Source organism: Ostreococcus tauri, assembly GCF_000214015.3.
Source record: "Ostreococcus tauri WGS project CAID00000000 data, contig chromosome 20, whole genome shotgun sequence".
NCBI classification, from domain to species: domain Eukaryota; kingdom Viridiplantae; phylum Chlorophyta; class Mamiellophyceae; order Mamiellales; family Bathycoccaceae; genus Ostreococcus; species Ostreococcus tauri.
The window spans coordinates 83,134-96,999 of NC_014445.2; the positions used below are offsets into that span (position 1 = coordinate 83,134).

Below are 13,866 nucleotides of genomic sequence, written 5' to 3' on the forward strand. Positions count from 1 at the left end.
TGGCGACGGCGACGACGACGATGAAAATGCTCTCGAGCCATTCGCGCGCGCGGGAGGCGCGGACGCGGTGCGTGCGCGCGTGGAGATGGAAGAATGCGCGATCCCGCGACGATGCGCGTGCGTCGACGCGGCGAGGGATTATTCGCGGTCACGCGGTCGCGCGGTCGCCCGAAGGGTAGAGGGGGGACGACGGCACGCGTGCGGGGGTTGGGTGGACGTCTCGGGGGGGGCGGGGACGGAGACGCGGAACGGTGGATAGATTCATGGATGGATGGATTCATGGTTGGATGGATTCATGGATTCATGGATGGATCGGGGACTGACGAGACGAACGACGACGACGCGCGCGTAGGTTGAGCGAACGACGCATCGCGCGCGGGCGGGACGCGCGGGCGCGGGTCGTGACGCGAATGGATGCGTCGGCGGCGGAAGCGCCGATGCGGTCGCCGAACGCGATCGCGAATACGAAAACCGTGGCGGCGGTCATCTTGGGCGGCGGCGCCGGGACGCGACTGTATCCGCTCACGAAGTCCCGAGCGAAACCGGCGGTGCCGATCGGTGGGGCGTACAGATTGATCGATGTGCCGATGAGTAACTGCTTGAACTCGGGGATCTCAAAGGTGTACATTTTGACGCAGTTTAACAGCGCGTCGCTCAACCGACACTTGGCGCGGACGTACAACTTTGGAAACGGCATCATGTACGGCGGGAACGGTTTCGTGGAGGTTCTCGCGGCGACGCAAACCCCGGGACAGGGAGGGAAGGAGTGGTTCCAAGGAACCGCCGACGCCGTTCGTCAGTACTCGTGGTTGTTCAACGACGTGAAGAATAAGGATGTCGAGGACATCGTCATCTTGGCGGGGGACCACTTGTACCGCATGGATTACATGAAATTCGTCGAGGCGCACCGGGAGTCCAACGCCGACATCTCCGTCGGTACGTTACCGATCGACGAAGCGCGCGCTTCGGATTTTGGGTTGATGAAGATCGATTCCACCGGTCGCATCGTTGAGTTCACCGAAAAGCCCAAGGGCGACGCGCTGCAGGCGATGAAGGTTGACACGACGGTGCTCGGTTTAACCGCGGATGAGGCAAAGGAAAAGCCCTTCATCGCCTCCATGGGGATCTACGTCTTCAAGAAGAGCGCGCTGGTGAAGTTTTTGGAAAAGGATTACCCCGAAGATAACGACTTCGGCGGTGAAATCATCCCCAGAGCCGCGGCGGACGGCGCCAAGGTGCAGGCGTACTTGTTCAACGATTACTGGGAGGACATCGGAACCATGAAGAGCTTCTTCGAGGCCAACTTAAACTTGGCGAAGGATCCGCCGAACTTTGAGTTCTACAACGCCGAAGCGCCGATCTACACCTCGCCGCGGTTTTTGCCCCCGGCCAAGGTGGAGCGGTGCCACGTGAAGGAGTCCATCATCTCCCACGGCGCGTCCCTGGCGGATTGCCAAGTCGAGGAGTCCATCATCGGCTTGCGTTCAGTCGTAAACAAGGGATGTAGGATCAAGCGCGCGATGATCATCGGCGCCGATTTCTACGAGAGCGATGAGAAGAAGGCGAGTCTGCTCGCCTCGGGTGAGGTTCCGGTGGGCATTGGCGAGGGAACGATCATTGAAAACGCCATCATCGACAAGAACGCGCGCGTGGGGAAAAACTGCGTCATCACCAACGCCGCCGGCGTGGAAGATCTCGCGGATGAAGAAAGAGGGGTCTTCATTCGTAACGGTATCATCACCATTCTCAGAAACTGCACCATTCCGGACGGCACCATCATCTAACGCGCCGAATCGACGAAGGACGCGCGAAGACGACGACGGATGACGCGACGCGTCATCCGTCGCTCCCGCGAGACGCAGACAGAGAGTAAAGTCATCACGACCCGCCATGTAACGCAAGCGAGTGTAAAAAATCGCCAAATCACACGCACCGCCCGCGCCCGCGTCCACACCGACCGCGTTCGACCTCTCGCGTCTTCCCCCCCGCGTCCCGAACACCCGCATTCGCCCCATCCGTCTCCACTTCCCCACCCCTTTCGATTCAACCTCTCGAGTCCCATCGCGCGTCCCGACGACGACGTCACCGCGGGCATGCGCGACGGCTTTCGCGACGTCACCGTCGAGCGCGCCGCCTTTCTCGCGTGCGCGCTCGGCTTGACGCTCTGGGGCTACCCGCTCGGCGTCACCGCCGTGGCCGTGCTCTCGCCCGAACAGCTCCAGCGCTCCGTCAAGGGCGTCGGCGCGTTCGACGTCGAGACCGCCGGCGCGCTCGTGGCGTCGCACGGCGCGGGGGCGCTGCTGGGAGCGATGGCGTTGGTGACGCCGCGACCGGGCGGAGGCGCGTCGTGGGCGGACGCGAGCGGACGGAGGAAGATGTTGCGCGCGTCGGCGGTGATTTACGGCATCGCGAGCCTAGGGATGAGCGTGACGCCGATCGGAGGGGTGGGTGTGAGGAGCGTGGGGGGAGAACGGTTGGCTATCGGGTGGTTTATGTTTTTTAGAACGATGTACGGGTTCGCGTGCGGGACGTGCTTCCCGACGACGTACGCGTACGTGGGAGAGACGACGTCGACGAAGAGTCGGGGGAGGATGTTGGTCGCGTTGGGGGTGGTTGAGATGATCGGGGAATTGTTCGGTGATTTCACTGGGTTGGCGCTCGAACGCATGCGCGGGGCGTGGAGGATTTTGTTAGCGCTCCCGATGCCCGTCGCGTTCGCGTATTACAATCTCGTGAACACGATTCCGGAGAGTCCGAGGTGGTTGGTCTTGAGGGCGACGAACGAGGCTTCGGGACGAGTCGGATCGAAGACGGACGCGGAGACGGGCGGGGTGACGCGACGGGATGAGAGCGCGTGGACGTACGAGGATTTAGATTTGACCGAGGCGAGACGCGCGGAGAGCATATTTCGCAACGATCGTTCCACGTCCGTCTCCGACGTGTTTTTCCGGCGAAGGAAAAAGATAGATGGCGGTGGTGCCATCTCCGAGGTCTTCAGGGTCCCAGGGGAGGGCGAGCAGAGCCAGGCGTGTCGCGACGAAATCGAGCGCGAATTGCGCTCCATCGCCGACGTCATCATCAAGGCTCGAAAAGAGACTAAGAAGCACTCGTGCGCGGCGATCGCGAACGCGCCGTCGACGAGACGCGCGATGACGATCGCTTTCGGCTTGACGGCGTTCAACGCCCTCAGCGGCGCCCCGGCGTTGAGCTTTTTCGCCAAACACGTGTTCGAGATGACGGGTCACTCACCGACGATCGCGACCTCGATGACGCTCGGATACGCCTTCGCCAAGCTCGCAGCGACGGTCGCGGTGTGTTTGACTTTGGAATACGTCGGACGTCGTCGCATGCTCACCGTCGGCGTCGGCATCCAAGCCCTGGCTTGCGTCATCTTGGCGTTTGTCTTTGACGGCGTCGCCTGGATCGAGGACCCACGACACGCCGTGAGCTTCCAAATCCTCTCCGGGTTCCTCGCCACGACCGCAGACTTTTGTGTTTACGCCTGCGGCATCGGTCATGCCCTCGGATTTTGGGCCTTGGCCGTGCCGCTGAGTAACGAGGTGTGCCCGCTTCGCGCGCGGGCGATGATTTTAGCCATCAACTCGGCGTTCAATTGGGCCCTCCAAACGCTCGCCATGAGATTCTTCCCGGTCATGATGAAGCACCCCGGGCTGAGTTACACGTTTGGCTCCTTCGCCTTCTGTCTCATCACCTCTCTGGCGTTCATCCGAGCGTTCGTTCCGGAGACCAAAGGCCGAACGCTCGAGCGCATCGAGACGGCGATGACGGAGGAACACACCCTGAGCGCCGTCGTTCGACGCCTCGCGCGGGAGCGCGACGGAGAGGATAAAATGATCGAAACCGCGAGTTTACTCGGCGACGACCGCGATTTGACCTACGTCGACCGACGGATGACTCGGTGACGGACCGACGGCGACGTTCCGCGCAAACTACGGAAACGTGTACAATATGACCATGAGCCGTCGACACCCGCACCAAGAACAAACACATAGCCCGAAACGACGTACAATACGTCACATGCCGCGACGGGGCCTCGCCGAGCCGCCAGAGCATGACTCGCGCGCGCTCCTCCCTCGCGTCTCCGCGCGTGCGCGCGCGCGAGGGCTTTGGACGCTCGCGCGCGACCGCGCGCGCGCGCCGACATCGCGTCGCCGCCGCGCGAACGTCGAGCGACGACGCGCGGGTCGTCACGATTCGACATTCGGACGTTTTGAGAACGAAAGCCGCGCAGGGGACGCCCCGGACGACGCCGCGCGATTTCGCGCCGAGAGAGACGCGCGTGGACGCGCGCGGCGTCGTGTGTGATTTCGGTCGCGGCGTGGAGCGAAGAGCGATGGAACATCCGACGATGTCGATGGCGGCGGCGGCGGCGGCGGCGGCGGCGGCGACGCTTCTCGCGCGACGGCTCGTGTCATCGGAATCGACGCGGAAGAAGACGGTGGTGCTCGGGGCGGGGTTCGCTGGGTGTGAATTGGCGAGAGATTTGGCGTCGTCGCGAGACGTTCGTGTTTTGGACGTGAAGGAGTATTTCGAGTACGTTCCGGCGACGCCGGCGGCGCTCGCCGGGAACGCGCCGTTGAGAAGAATCTCAAACAGCAATAGGTTCGCGAGTAAGCGAGAGCGGTCCTTGACGGTGCCGTATAAGAAGATTTTACCGCGCTCGGTGGGGTTCACGTGCGTGCAGAGTGGGGAGATTAAGGTGTGCGAGGATCACGTCGTCGCCGACGGCGAGCGCATCGATTACGACGAGCTCGTCGTCGCCACTGGGTCGAGATACGGGAATGCGGCGCTCAAGGCGAGACCAGGAAGTGAGCGGGCGCGAACGCGCTCGGGAAGGAGGGAGCAGATCGCCGAGGCGCGGGCGATGTTGGAGGGTGGGAAGACGGTTGTCATCGTCGGCGGCGGCGCCGTCGGCGTCGAGCTCGCGAGCGAGCTCGGCGCTCGGGCAAAGGAGTTGAACACCGGCGCGAAGGTTTTACTCTTACACAACGGCCAGCGATTGCTCGATGGGATGCCCAAGGCGGTGGCGCAGTACGCCGCGGACGTGCTCGTTCGCCAAGGCGTGAGCGTGTACCTCGGGCAGACGTATAATCGTATCGGGACGACGTTCGTGGGACGAATGAACGAAAATGTCATCAAATCCGATCACTACGTCATGTGCGTTGGGTCTAAGCCGAACACGGAGTACCTCAAGCAAACCGGGGTGGAGGACGAGGAGACGATCAACGTCCCGCTCGACGCGCTCGGCCGGGTGCGCATCGACGAAGGTACGCGCCAAGTCATCGGGTACGACAACGTCTACGCCGTAGGTGACTGCGCGTGCAAGCTTCCTGATCAATCATTGGCGTCGTACGCGCACTGGGAGGCGGAGTACGTCGCCAAGCGCATCGCGTGCGATGGAGACGAACGCAAATTGAGACAACTAGGCTTGTACGCGGTGCCGCCGCGCATTGTGGCGGTATCGCTCGGTCCCCGAGACGGCGTCGTCTCCTGGGGTGACGCCGTCGTCGCTCGCGGAATTTTTGCCGCTATGATCAAGTGTTTGGTGCAGTTCTGGTTCGTGCGCTTCTTGCCGGCGCCGTACGCCATCATGAAGCGCTTACCGAGCCTGAAGAACAAACCGCCGGCGAGCGTAATCTTACTCGCACCGCCCACCATCTCTGCCGCGCCCGCGAGTTAGATCGAATCAGACGAGGTGACACCACCGATGTGTCATGGACGGCACGGCATTCCACGCAACATCTCGCGCGTAGTTCGAAATATCAAGCGCATCGATACCACCGCGAATCGTCGGTTCATTTTCGCCAAATTGGGAGACGAAGGGACGCGCGGCGAAATCCGCCTCAGAAACGCACGCGCGCGCGCGCGCGCGCGCACTCGCGCGCCGCCGACGAATTAATATTCACACTCGCGACGCGCACGAATCGCCGCTCGCGTCAATCTCGTCGCTCGCGATCGACATGCCGCAGACGTGCACGGTGGAGAGCCCGGCGCTGGACATTGAGGCGAGCGAGCTCTGGCGGGCGCGAACGACGGAGGATTTCATGGCGTGCGAACGCGAGGTTTTCAACGACGTCGCCTCCGCGATCGTGCTCTACGAACGTCGAGACCACGAGGCGGGCGCATCGTCCACGGCGCGATACGTCGTGCGAACGCGCACGCGGGTGACGATGCCGTACCTGGCGCGCAAGGCGCTCGGGTCGCGGAGCGGGGCGAGCGTGGACGTCTTCGACGATTACGTCGTGGATGAGATTCAGGGCACGGCGCCATTTTTATACGAGGCGTGCTTACGGTCGTACACCACGCACCTGTCGCCCTCGAACAGCGTGATTCGGGGCGTCGTGCGGTGCAAGTCTGTGGACGGCGGCGCTCGATGCGAGCTCGCGGTGCGCGTCGAGTGCGCGGTCAAGGCGTCGGGACCGTTCGGGAGCGCGATCGAGCGAGCGATGATTGGGACGATGCGAGAAAAGTTGCACGCCTACCCACGGGTGGTGGAGCTCTACAAGACTAGGAGGGCGTTGGTGGAGACGCGCCGCGCCGCGCGCGCGTTGGCGCGGGCGAAATCCACCGAAGGCGAAGAATTTCATTCCGTGATTAACACGAGCGACGACGAGTCGGCGTACGAATCCGACATCGGTGGCGACGCCGCTTTACGTCGTCACGGCAACGCCGAGACGTCACGCATTGGTGATTCCACCGCCGACGCGCCTGATTCGGTGACTGTAACCGCGGACGCGAGTCGCGCGTGTTGCGTCCCGCGACGCGGCTCAAAGACTAGAAAAATCCCATAGCCGCCACTTTCGAAGGCACCTCGGCGAAACGTTTCATCTTGAACGGCGCTCGCGCATCCTCCGTCGTCGATGTCTTTGCGCTCGACGCGGCTCGAGGCTCGAGGCTCTCGTGAGACGACGCCCGCGCGCGCGCGACGCGCGCGCGCTCCATCCGTCTCGCCTCGATCCACGCGTCGGCGTACCGATGCTCGATGACATCCGCGATGGATTCCGGCGCATCGCGCCATCGCGTTTCGTCTTCCGATCGCATCGCGCTCGGTCGACCGAACGTGAGCGTGTCGTCAATCTTCGTCGGTCTCGCGCGTCGCTCGCCCGAGCGCAACAGCGTCGGACGTTTCGCCGCGCGTCGAAACGCCCGCACCTGTTTACTCGTCACGCACTTCCCTTCCGACGTCGCGCGCTTGTTCATCGCCATTAAATCAATCCCGCCCGTGTACGCATTCCTCACGCGCGCGCCCACCGCGGGATCGCGCCAGACCAAGGCGTCCCCCGCGGTTTCGCTCGGCGCCGCCGCCGCGCGGCGCGCCGGCGCGCCGCCGCGCGCGCCGTCGGGAGCGAAGATCATCGTCTCGCGCGCGCGTCCGACGTCGGCGCGATTGTTAATGAGCGCGTTCATCGCCATGCTCGGACGATCGAATCCGATTCGACCCTCCATCGCGCTCGCGCGCCGAGATGTGAGGCGTCCGTCGTCTTAATTTAGCGCCATCCGTCGCCCGTTCCGTCGCCGCGCCGCCCTACGACTCCGGCGACGCCCGAGCGCTGGTTTTCGCCTTGGCCCTCGCGAGCCATCGTAAGTTGTTCTTTCCCGTCGGTCGCGGCGCCGCCGTCGACACCGTCGACGGCCCGCGTCCGCCGCCGACGCCGACGCCGACGCCGACGCCGCCGACGCCGTCGACGCCGCGACGCCGACCCCGACCCCGACCCCGACCCCGACCCCGTCGCCGCCCGTCCCCGACATTTCCGACATTTCCGACCTTTCCGACGTCCCGACCCCCCCCCCAAACGCCCCACCGCCCGTGGTCGTCGACCATCCGCGTCCCGAACCGCGCGTCCATCCGTCGACGACGATTCCGCACCCGTCCCGCGTCTCGTCAATCACCCCCCCCCGCGCGTCCTGCGCCGTCACCCCACGACGAACCCGTTCGCGAAACACCCTCAGCGCCTCGACGTCGACGTCGTCCCACATCGCCGCGACCTCGATCGCCGCCGTCGCCGCCGCCGTCGCCGCCGCCGCCGCCTCGACCGCGTCGACCGCGTCGCACGCCTCGCGCACGCGCGCCGCGCACCTCTCGCTCGGCACCGCGCGACACGTCGGACACCGCAACGCCAACCCCCGATCGAGCATCGCGCGCCAACACCGCGCGTGGCACCCGTGCGCGCACGCGTCCGCGCTCGCCCGCGTCCCCGGCGTCGTCTCCCCGCACGCCCCGCACGCCACACGCTCCGCCCGCGCGTTCACGACCTCCACGACGTCACGGATGCGTTCAAAAACCACGACCGACGCGCCCTCGTCCTCCCCAGCGTCCGCGACGGCGCGCTCGAGCTCGCGGGCGATCTCATCGAATGATTCTCTCGCGAGCCCGATCGCGTGCTCGAGCCCCCACCGCGCGCGCGCGCCGTGCGTGTGGACGCACGCGACGTCGACGCGGGCGTAGATCGACCCCGTGGCGTCCCGTCGCGGGACCACGGTCAAGCGGGCGACGGTGGCGTCGCCGATGGTGTCGATGGTGAATGCGTCGGTGGATTCGTACGTCGCGCGGAGCGCGTCGAGGTCGGCGCGTGACATCGTGGGAAGGCGCGCGCGTCGCGTGGACGCGCGCGGGCGACGCGCGCGAGCGCGCGCGCGCGTCGGGGGGTGGACGATGTGTGACGGACGACGGCGATGTGACGATTGTGAAAAATGGCGTCATCAATGTGACGAATCTCGAAAATGCCATCGGCATCACCGTGAGACGTCGTCTCGAAAACGCCGTCGTCATCACCGTGAGAATGACGTCGTCATCACCGTGAAACATCATCTCACAAATGACATCGTCATCACCGCGAGACATCCTCGAAAATGGCATCGACGTGAAACATCACATCAAAAGTATCATCACCGTGAAACATCATCTCGAAAATGACATCGTCATCACCGCGAGACGTCGTCGAAAACGGCATCGACGCGAAACACGCGTTGGCGCGCGTCCCCGGGGACGCGCCGTCTCGACGCGCGCACGCGCGCGCGCACACTTTTCCGAGCACGCGCGCGCGCGCACTTTTCCAGTCACACTTTTGTAGGGTTTATGTAGGGTTTCGTTTTTGGCATATTACGGGTTATTTTCATTAAATATGCACGAGAAGAACACGTAACGCGATGGACGTCACGCGTCGGCGATTTCAACGGGCGACGTCTCGAAAAAACATCAACGCACATCGAGGGTTTAGATGACGAATCAGCACTCGTGAATGACGTCAAAAAAAGTGTGCGCGCGATCGGTGCGTCACACCTTTTCGTGATTGAACACGGCGTGGTCGTCCCACGCGCGTCACCGCGCGCGTGACGCGCGTGCGCTCGGCCTCGATCACGCCTCGACCCGAGGGGTGCGCGTCTCTTCGAGTGGGCGTCGAAATCCTTCGTGGGGTTGTGTGTGTACGTACATCGGCTTTTCATATACCAATATACTGTATACACGTATACATATATTGTATGTACGAAACCCACTGTGTGACTGACACACCCAGGGTTCATATGTGTGTACATACATAGTCTTATCATATACCAATATACAATACACGTATACATATATTGTATGTACGAAACCCGATGTGTGACACCACCGGGCGACGCCGCGCCGACCCCCGTGGATGGGCGCACTATGTGTACGATGATGGGTTCAAAACACACACAGTATGGCGACCCCCCCGCCGCCGCCACCGCACACGTCGACGCCGATGGCGACGACGCCGCGCGCGTGGACGACCACCGCGAGCGCCCGCGCGCGCGCGCGATCGACCGCCGATCTCGCTCGCGCGCGCGCGCGTCCACGACCGACGCGCGAGACGGTGGTGCGCGCGCGAGACGGGAATGATGATGACGACGACGACACCGATGGGGGCGTCGACGCGCCCTCGCGAAAGGTCTACGTCGAGACCTACGGGTGCCAGATGAACGTGAACGACACCGAGGTCATGCTCGAGGTGTTACGCGCGCGTGGGTACGACGAGACCACGGAGGCGACGTCGGCGGATGTGATTTTGATCAACACGTGCGCGATTCGGGACAAGGCGGAGGCGAAGATTTGGCAGCGCTTGGCGTATTTTCGATCGATCGGTTCGATGAAGAAACGTCGCGCGCGACCGGTCGTCGGGGTGTTGGGGTGCATGGCGGAGCGGGTGAAGGAAAAGTTGCTCGAGGCGGATCGATTGGCGGACATCGTGGCGGGGCCGGATGCGTATCGGGACTTGCCGAATCTCATCGACGCCGTGCGCGGGACGGGGGCGAAGGCGATGAACGTGCAGTTGTCGGTGGAGGAGACGTACGCGGATATTATTCCGGTGCGAGAGGTTGGTACGCATTCGGCGTTCGTGACGATTATGCGTGGGTGCGATAACGCGTGCGCGTTTTGCATCGTGCCGTACACGCGCGGACGCGAACGGTCGAGAGATTTGGCGAGCATCATGTACGAGATTCGTTCGTTGAGCGAACGAGGGATCAAGGAGGTGACGTTGTTGGGGCAAAACGTCAACTCGTACGCGGGAGACGTCACGAGCGCGACGACGAGGGATTTCTTGAGTCAGCTCGTGGGGGAAGACGTGGACGCGGTGGAACTCGTCGCCAACGCGTCGAGCGCCGGTTTGGCCGGCGCGCAGGGCTCAGCCTTCGTCGGCTACGCCGATGGGTTCAAGTCTCGGTACGATCCCGAGCGTAAGCGCGAGGGCACGATTCAGTTTGCCGAATTGCTCGACAAGGTGGCGAGCGTCGATCCGGAGATGCGCATTCGATTCACGTCGCCGCATCCGAAAGATTTCCCGGATGACGTCCTCAGAGTGATTCGCGATCGGCCGAACGTGTCGAAGTGCTTACACATGCCCGCACAGAGCGGTTCGACCGCGACGCTCGAGCGAATGGCGCGGGGGTACACCAGAGAGGCGTACATCGAGCTCATCGATCGCGTCAGGATGATCATTCCCGGATGCGCGGTGACGACGGATATCATCTCCGGCTTTTGCGGTGAGACCGAGGCGGATCACGAAGACACGGTGAGCTTGATGACGAGAATCGGGTACGAGCAAGCCTTCATGTTCGCCTACTCCGAGCGCGAGGGCACTGGCGCGCACAGGCATCAAAAGGATGACGTTCCCGAGGATGTCAAGCAGCGGCGATTGCAAGAGGTCATCGACGCCTTCCGCGCCAAGGCGGGCGAAAAGCAGCGCATGGAGATCGGCTCCACGCACTGCGTCTTAGTCGAGGGTCCGAGTAAGAAGAACCCGGAGGAGCTCACGGGTAAGACGGACACGTCGAAGTGGGTGATTTTTGACGACGCGCCGACGGGGTCGTACGCGGGCGACGCGCGCTCGGCGACGACGGGGTCGCATCGCGTGTCTCCGGGCGATTACGTCGCCGTGCGAGTCACCGGATGCAGCACTGGTACTTTATTCGGTGAATTACTGGGAAAGACCACGCTTACGGAGTTTCAAAGACTCCACGGCGCGCAGTGGACGACGCCCGCCGAGGCCGTCGCCGCCGCGCGTTAAAAATCGCGCAGTCAGAATGTCGTCACCCATTCATTTCATTCGTTCAGCTCGCTTTATTATAATACTACTACAAAAAGATTCAGCTAAAACCACGCTCATCGATGCGATTCGAGCTCGCTCCTCACGTCCTCGTCCACGGTTTCGGCGTCCAGGTCGACGACGCACGTGACGTGGAACGGACCGCGTTGACCCGTGCGCGCCGTTCTTCCGCACCGGTGTAAAAACATCTCCATCGACGGCGCCGCGCCGTACTGCGCGACGTGATGTAAGTCTGGAAAGTCGATTCCACGAGCGGCGAGATCGGTGCAGACGCAAACTTTGAGATCTCCTGCGATGAAATCGTCCAACACCACGCCCCGTTCCTTCGCTCTGCCGTGAAACGCGAGCGCGACGACGTCGCGGGCGTCCAATTTCCCCACGAGCTCGTCCGCATCCTCGGGTGAGTTGGCGAAGATTAGTGTTTTATACGCCTTGTGACGATTCAAAGCGTCGCACAGGGATTCGAACTTTGCGTCGTCCCCTCGAACGTCGTCGACGCGCACGTCGAGCTGCGGATGCACGCGACCGAACCGCGCGGTGGACACCCACTCAACCTCACCCGGAAACGTCTCCAAAAGAGGTTGGGCCTCGCGCATCGTCGCAGCGGCAAATATGTACTGAACCTTGGTGTCGAATCGGTTGATCCCATTCTCGCCGTAGGAGAGTTTGATGATCTCCCCGACGTCGCTCGCGAAACCGCTCGATAACATTTCATCCGCCTCGTCCACGACGACGTGACGCAATCGTCCGAGCAACACCCACTCATCCTTGATGAGTTTTAGCAATCGCGCGGGCGTACACACTAAGACATCGGCGTTTCGAAACTCCGGAATCGCCTCCTCGTCGCCTTGAAGCTTGGACTTGTTCGCGGTTGTCGCCAATGCGGATTTCTTCATACCCTTCGTCTTCGACGACGTCTTCTTCACCCCCTTGGGCGCCGGTCTGACCAGTTTCTTCTCCTTGCCGAGCAACGCGAACACGTTTGGTGTGTAATATCCACTCTTGATCGCGTCGTCACTCATCGTGCACCAAAACGCCGCGAGCTCCGCGGCGTGCGTGACTTGCCTCCCGAGCTCGACGCTCGGAACCAAGACGACGCACGCCGGGCAGCATCGTCCACTTCGCTTCGATCCCTTCCTCCCCGGCGCACTCACGGACGCCATCGTGGGTAACAGGTACGCGAACGTCTTCCCGCTCCCCGTCTCAGCCAATATCGCCACGTTCTTGCCTTCCATCAACGGCGGCGTCGCCAATCGCTGAATCTCCGTCGTTCGTCGCAACCCCGCGGACCGAGCCGCGTCCGCGAGATGCGCGGGAATCCCCACGCGGGCAAACCCAGTCGCGGACGCATCGAGCGCATCATTCAATCCACCGTCGTCGCCGTACGAAGACCGTCGATGCGTCGAATCGATCCGCGCCGCGTTCTTTTCATCCTCCCGTCGCCATCGCGCGAGCTCCCACGGCCGCGCGTCCCCTCGCCGATACGCGCTCCGTCGCCCCCCACCCCCCGTCGTCGCCGTCGCACCATCAGTATCGTCATCTTCTTCCCCCATCAATCGCGCCCATCCGCGTAAATCGTCGTCGGCGCGCCAATAGCCGTCGTCTCGCCGCCGCGCGTCCCGAACCGTCGCCCTGTACAACGTCTCCGCGCTCACCGCGCGATCACGCCCGTTTTCTCCCCTCTCCCCCCCCGGCGCGCGTCTCGCCAATCGCTCCATGCGCGCGTCACCGCTCGATGCCCACGACCGAGGCGCGGTCGACGCATCTTTGGATGATTTTTGTATCGAATCACCATCCTCTGGGAAAGCGCCATCGACATCATCCTCCCCAGACGCCCTCGCGCGCGTCCGAATCGTCCTCGTCGGTCGACGCGACGATCGAGGACATTTATGCGGACGCACGGGCGACGCACGGGGGCGAACCGAGGCTCGCGGCGGCATCGACGGCGTCGCCATGTCGCGCATTCGCGATGGCGGCGTGGTGTGTGTCACGACATACGCCTATTTGTATCAGTATACGACGTGTCGTACACAGTGTATATTCGAGCGATGTCGTCACACACGTCGACGTCGACGCTTTTATGCGTACTGTGTTCTATATATAGATGGATCGAACGCCGATGTGCGTCGCGTGTGTGTCGCACCGTCGGACATCTGGGTCATCCGTGTGTGTGATATATCGGACATCCGGGACGTATTGCGATCGACGTGAAATCTATGTGATGACCCGAGGACGCGTTCGTGGGCGACGCCGGGAGGTTTTAGGGTCACGCGCGACG

The 13,866-nt window shown here is 62.9% G+C and overlaps 8 protein-coding genes across 8 annotated transcripts; 5 read left to right on the top strand and 3 right to left on the bottom strand.

Annotated features, from left to right (window-relative positions):
* On the top strand, positions 1 to 1,784 carry OT_ostta20g00490 (Nucleotidyl transferase; the record flags this gene model as incomplete). Its single annotated transcript, XM_022984246.1, has 2 exons — positions 1 to 67; positions 353 to 1,784. Coding segments are annotated over 2 exons (1,499 nt in total), but the record flags the coding sequence as incomplete, so codon positions are not given.
* Positions 1,785 to 2,093: 309 nt separating this feature from the next.
* OT_ostta20g00500 (Major facilitator superfamily domain, general substrate transporter) lies at positions 2,094 to 3,923 on the top strand (the record flags this gene model as incomplete). The annotated part of the gene is made up of 1 exon (XM_022984297.1): positions 2,094 to 3,923. The coding sequence occupies one exon, from the start codon at positions 2,094 to 2,096 to the stop codon at positions 3,921 to 3,923; it is 1,830 nt and encodes a 609-aa protein (XP_022840622.1).
* Positions 3,924 to 4,369: 446 nt separating this feature from the next.
* OT_ostta20g00510 (Pyridine nucleotide-disulphide oxidoreductase,FAD/NAD(P)-binding domain) lies at positions 4,370 to 5,701 on the top strand (the record flags this gene model as incomplete). Its single annotated transcript, XM_003084384.2, has 1 exon — positions 4,370 to 5,701. One exon carries the CDS (start codon positions 4,370 to 4,372, stop codon positions 5,699 to 5,701), a length of 1,332 nt encoding a protein of 443 aa, XP_003084432.2.
* Positions 5,702 to 5,981: 280 nt separating this feature from the next.
* OT_ostta20g00520 (unnamed product) lies at positions 5,982 to 6,812 on the top strand (the record flags this gene model as incomplete). Its single annotated transcript, XM_022984393.1, has 1 exon — positions 5,982 to 6,812. One exon carries the CDS (start codon positions 5,982 to 5,984, stop codon positions 6,810 to 6,812), a length of 831 nt encoding a protein of 276 aa, XP_022840623.1.
* On the bottom strand, positions 6,796 to 7,467 carry OT_ostta20g00530 (unnamed product; the record flags this gene model as incomplete). The annotated part of the gene is made up of 1 exon (XM_022984441.1): positions 6,796 to 7,467. One exon carries the CDS (start codon positions 7,465 to 7,467, stop codon positions 6,796 to 6,798), a length of 672 nt encoding a protein of 223 aa, XP_022840624.1.
* A 36-nt stretch (positions 7,468 to 7,503) lies between these two features.
* On the bottom strand, positions 7,504 to 8,598 carry OT_ostta20g00540 (Zinc finger, RING/FYVE/PHD-type; the record flags this gene model as incomplete). The annotated part of the gene is made up of 1 exon (XM_022984485.1): positions 7,504 to 8,598. The coding sequence occupies one exon, from the start codon at positions 8,596 to 8,598 to the stop codon at positions 7,504 to 7,506; it is 1,095 nt and encodes a 364-aa protein (XP_022840625.1).
* Positions 8,599 to 9,704: 1,106 nt separating this feature from the next.
* On the top strand, positions 9,705 to 11,549 carry OT_ostta20g00550 (Methylthiotransferase/radical SAM-type protein; the record flags this gene model as incomplete). Its single annotated transcript, XM_022984534.1, has 1 exon — positions 9,705 to 11,549. One exon carries the CDS (start codon positions 9,705 to 9,707, stop codon positions 11,547 to 11,549), a length of 1,845 nt encoding a protein of 614 aa, XP_022840626.1.
* A 95-nt stretch (positions 11,550 to 11,644) lies between these two features.
* Positions 11,645 to 13,306, bottom strand: OT_ostta20g00560 (Helicase, C-terminal; the record flags this gene model as incomplete). The annotated part of the gene is made up of 1 exon (XM_022984574.1): positions 11,645 to 13,306. The coding sequence occupies one exon, from the start codon at positions 13,304 to 13,306 to the stop codon at positions 11,645 to 11,647; it is 1,662 nt and encodes a 553-aa protein (XP_022840627.1).
* Between the last annotated feature and the right edge of the window lie 560 nt (positions 13,307 to 13,866).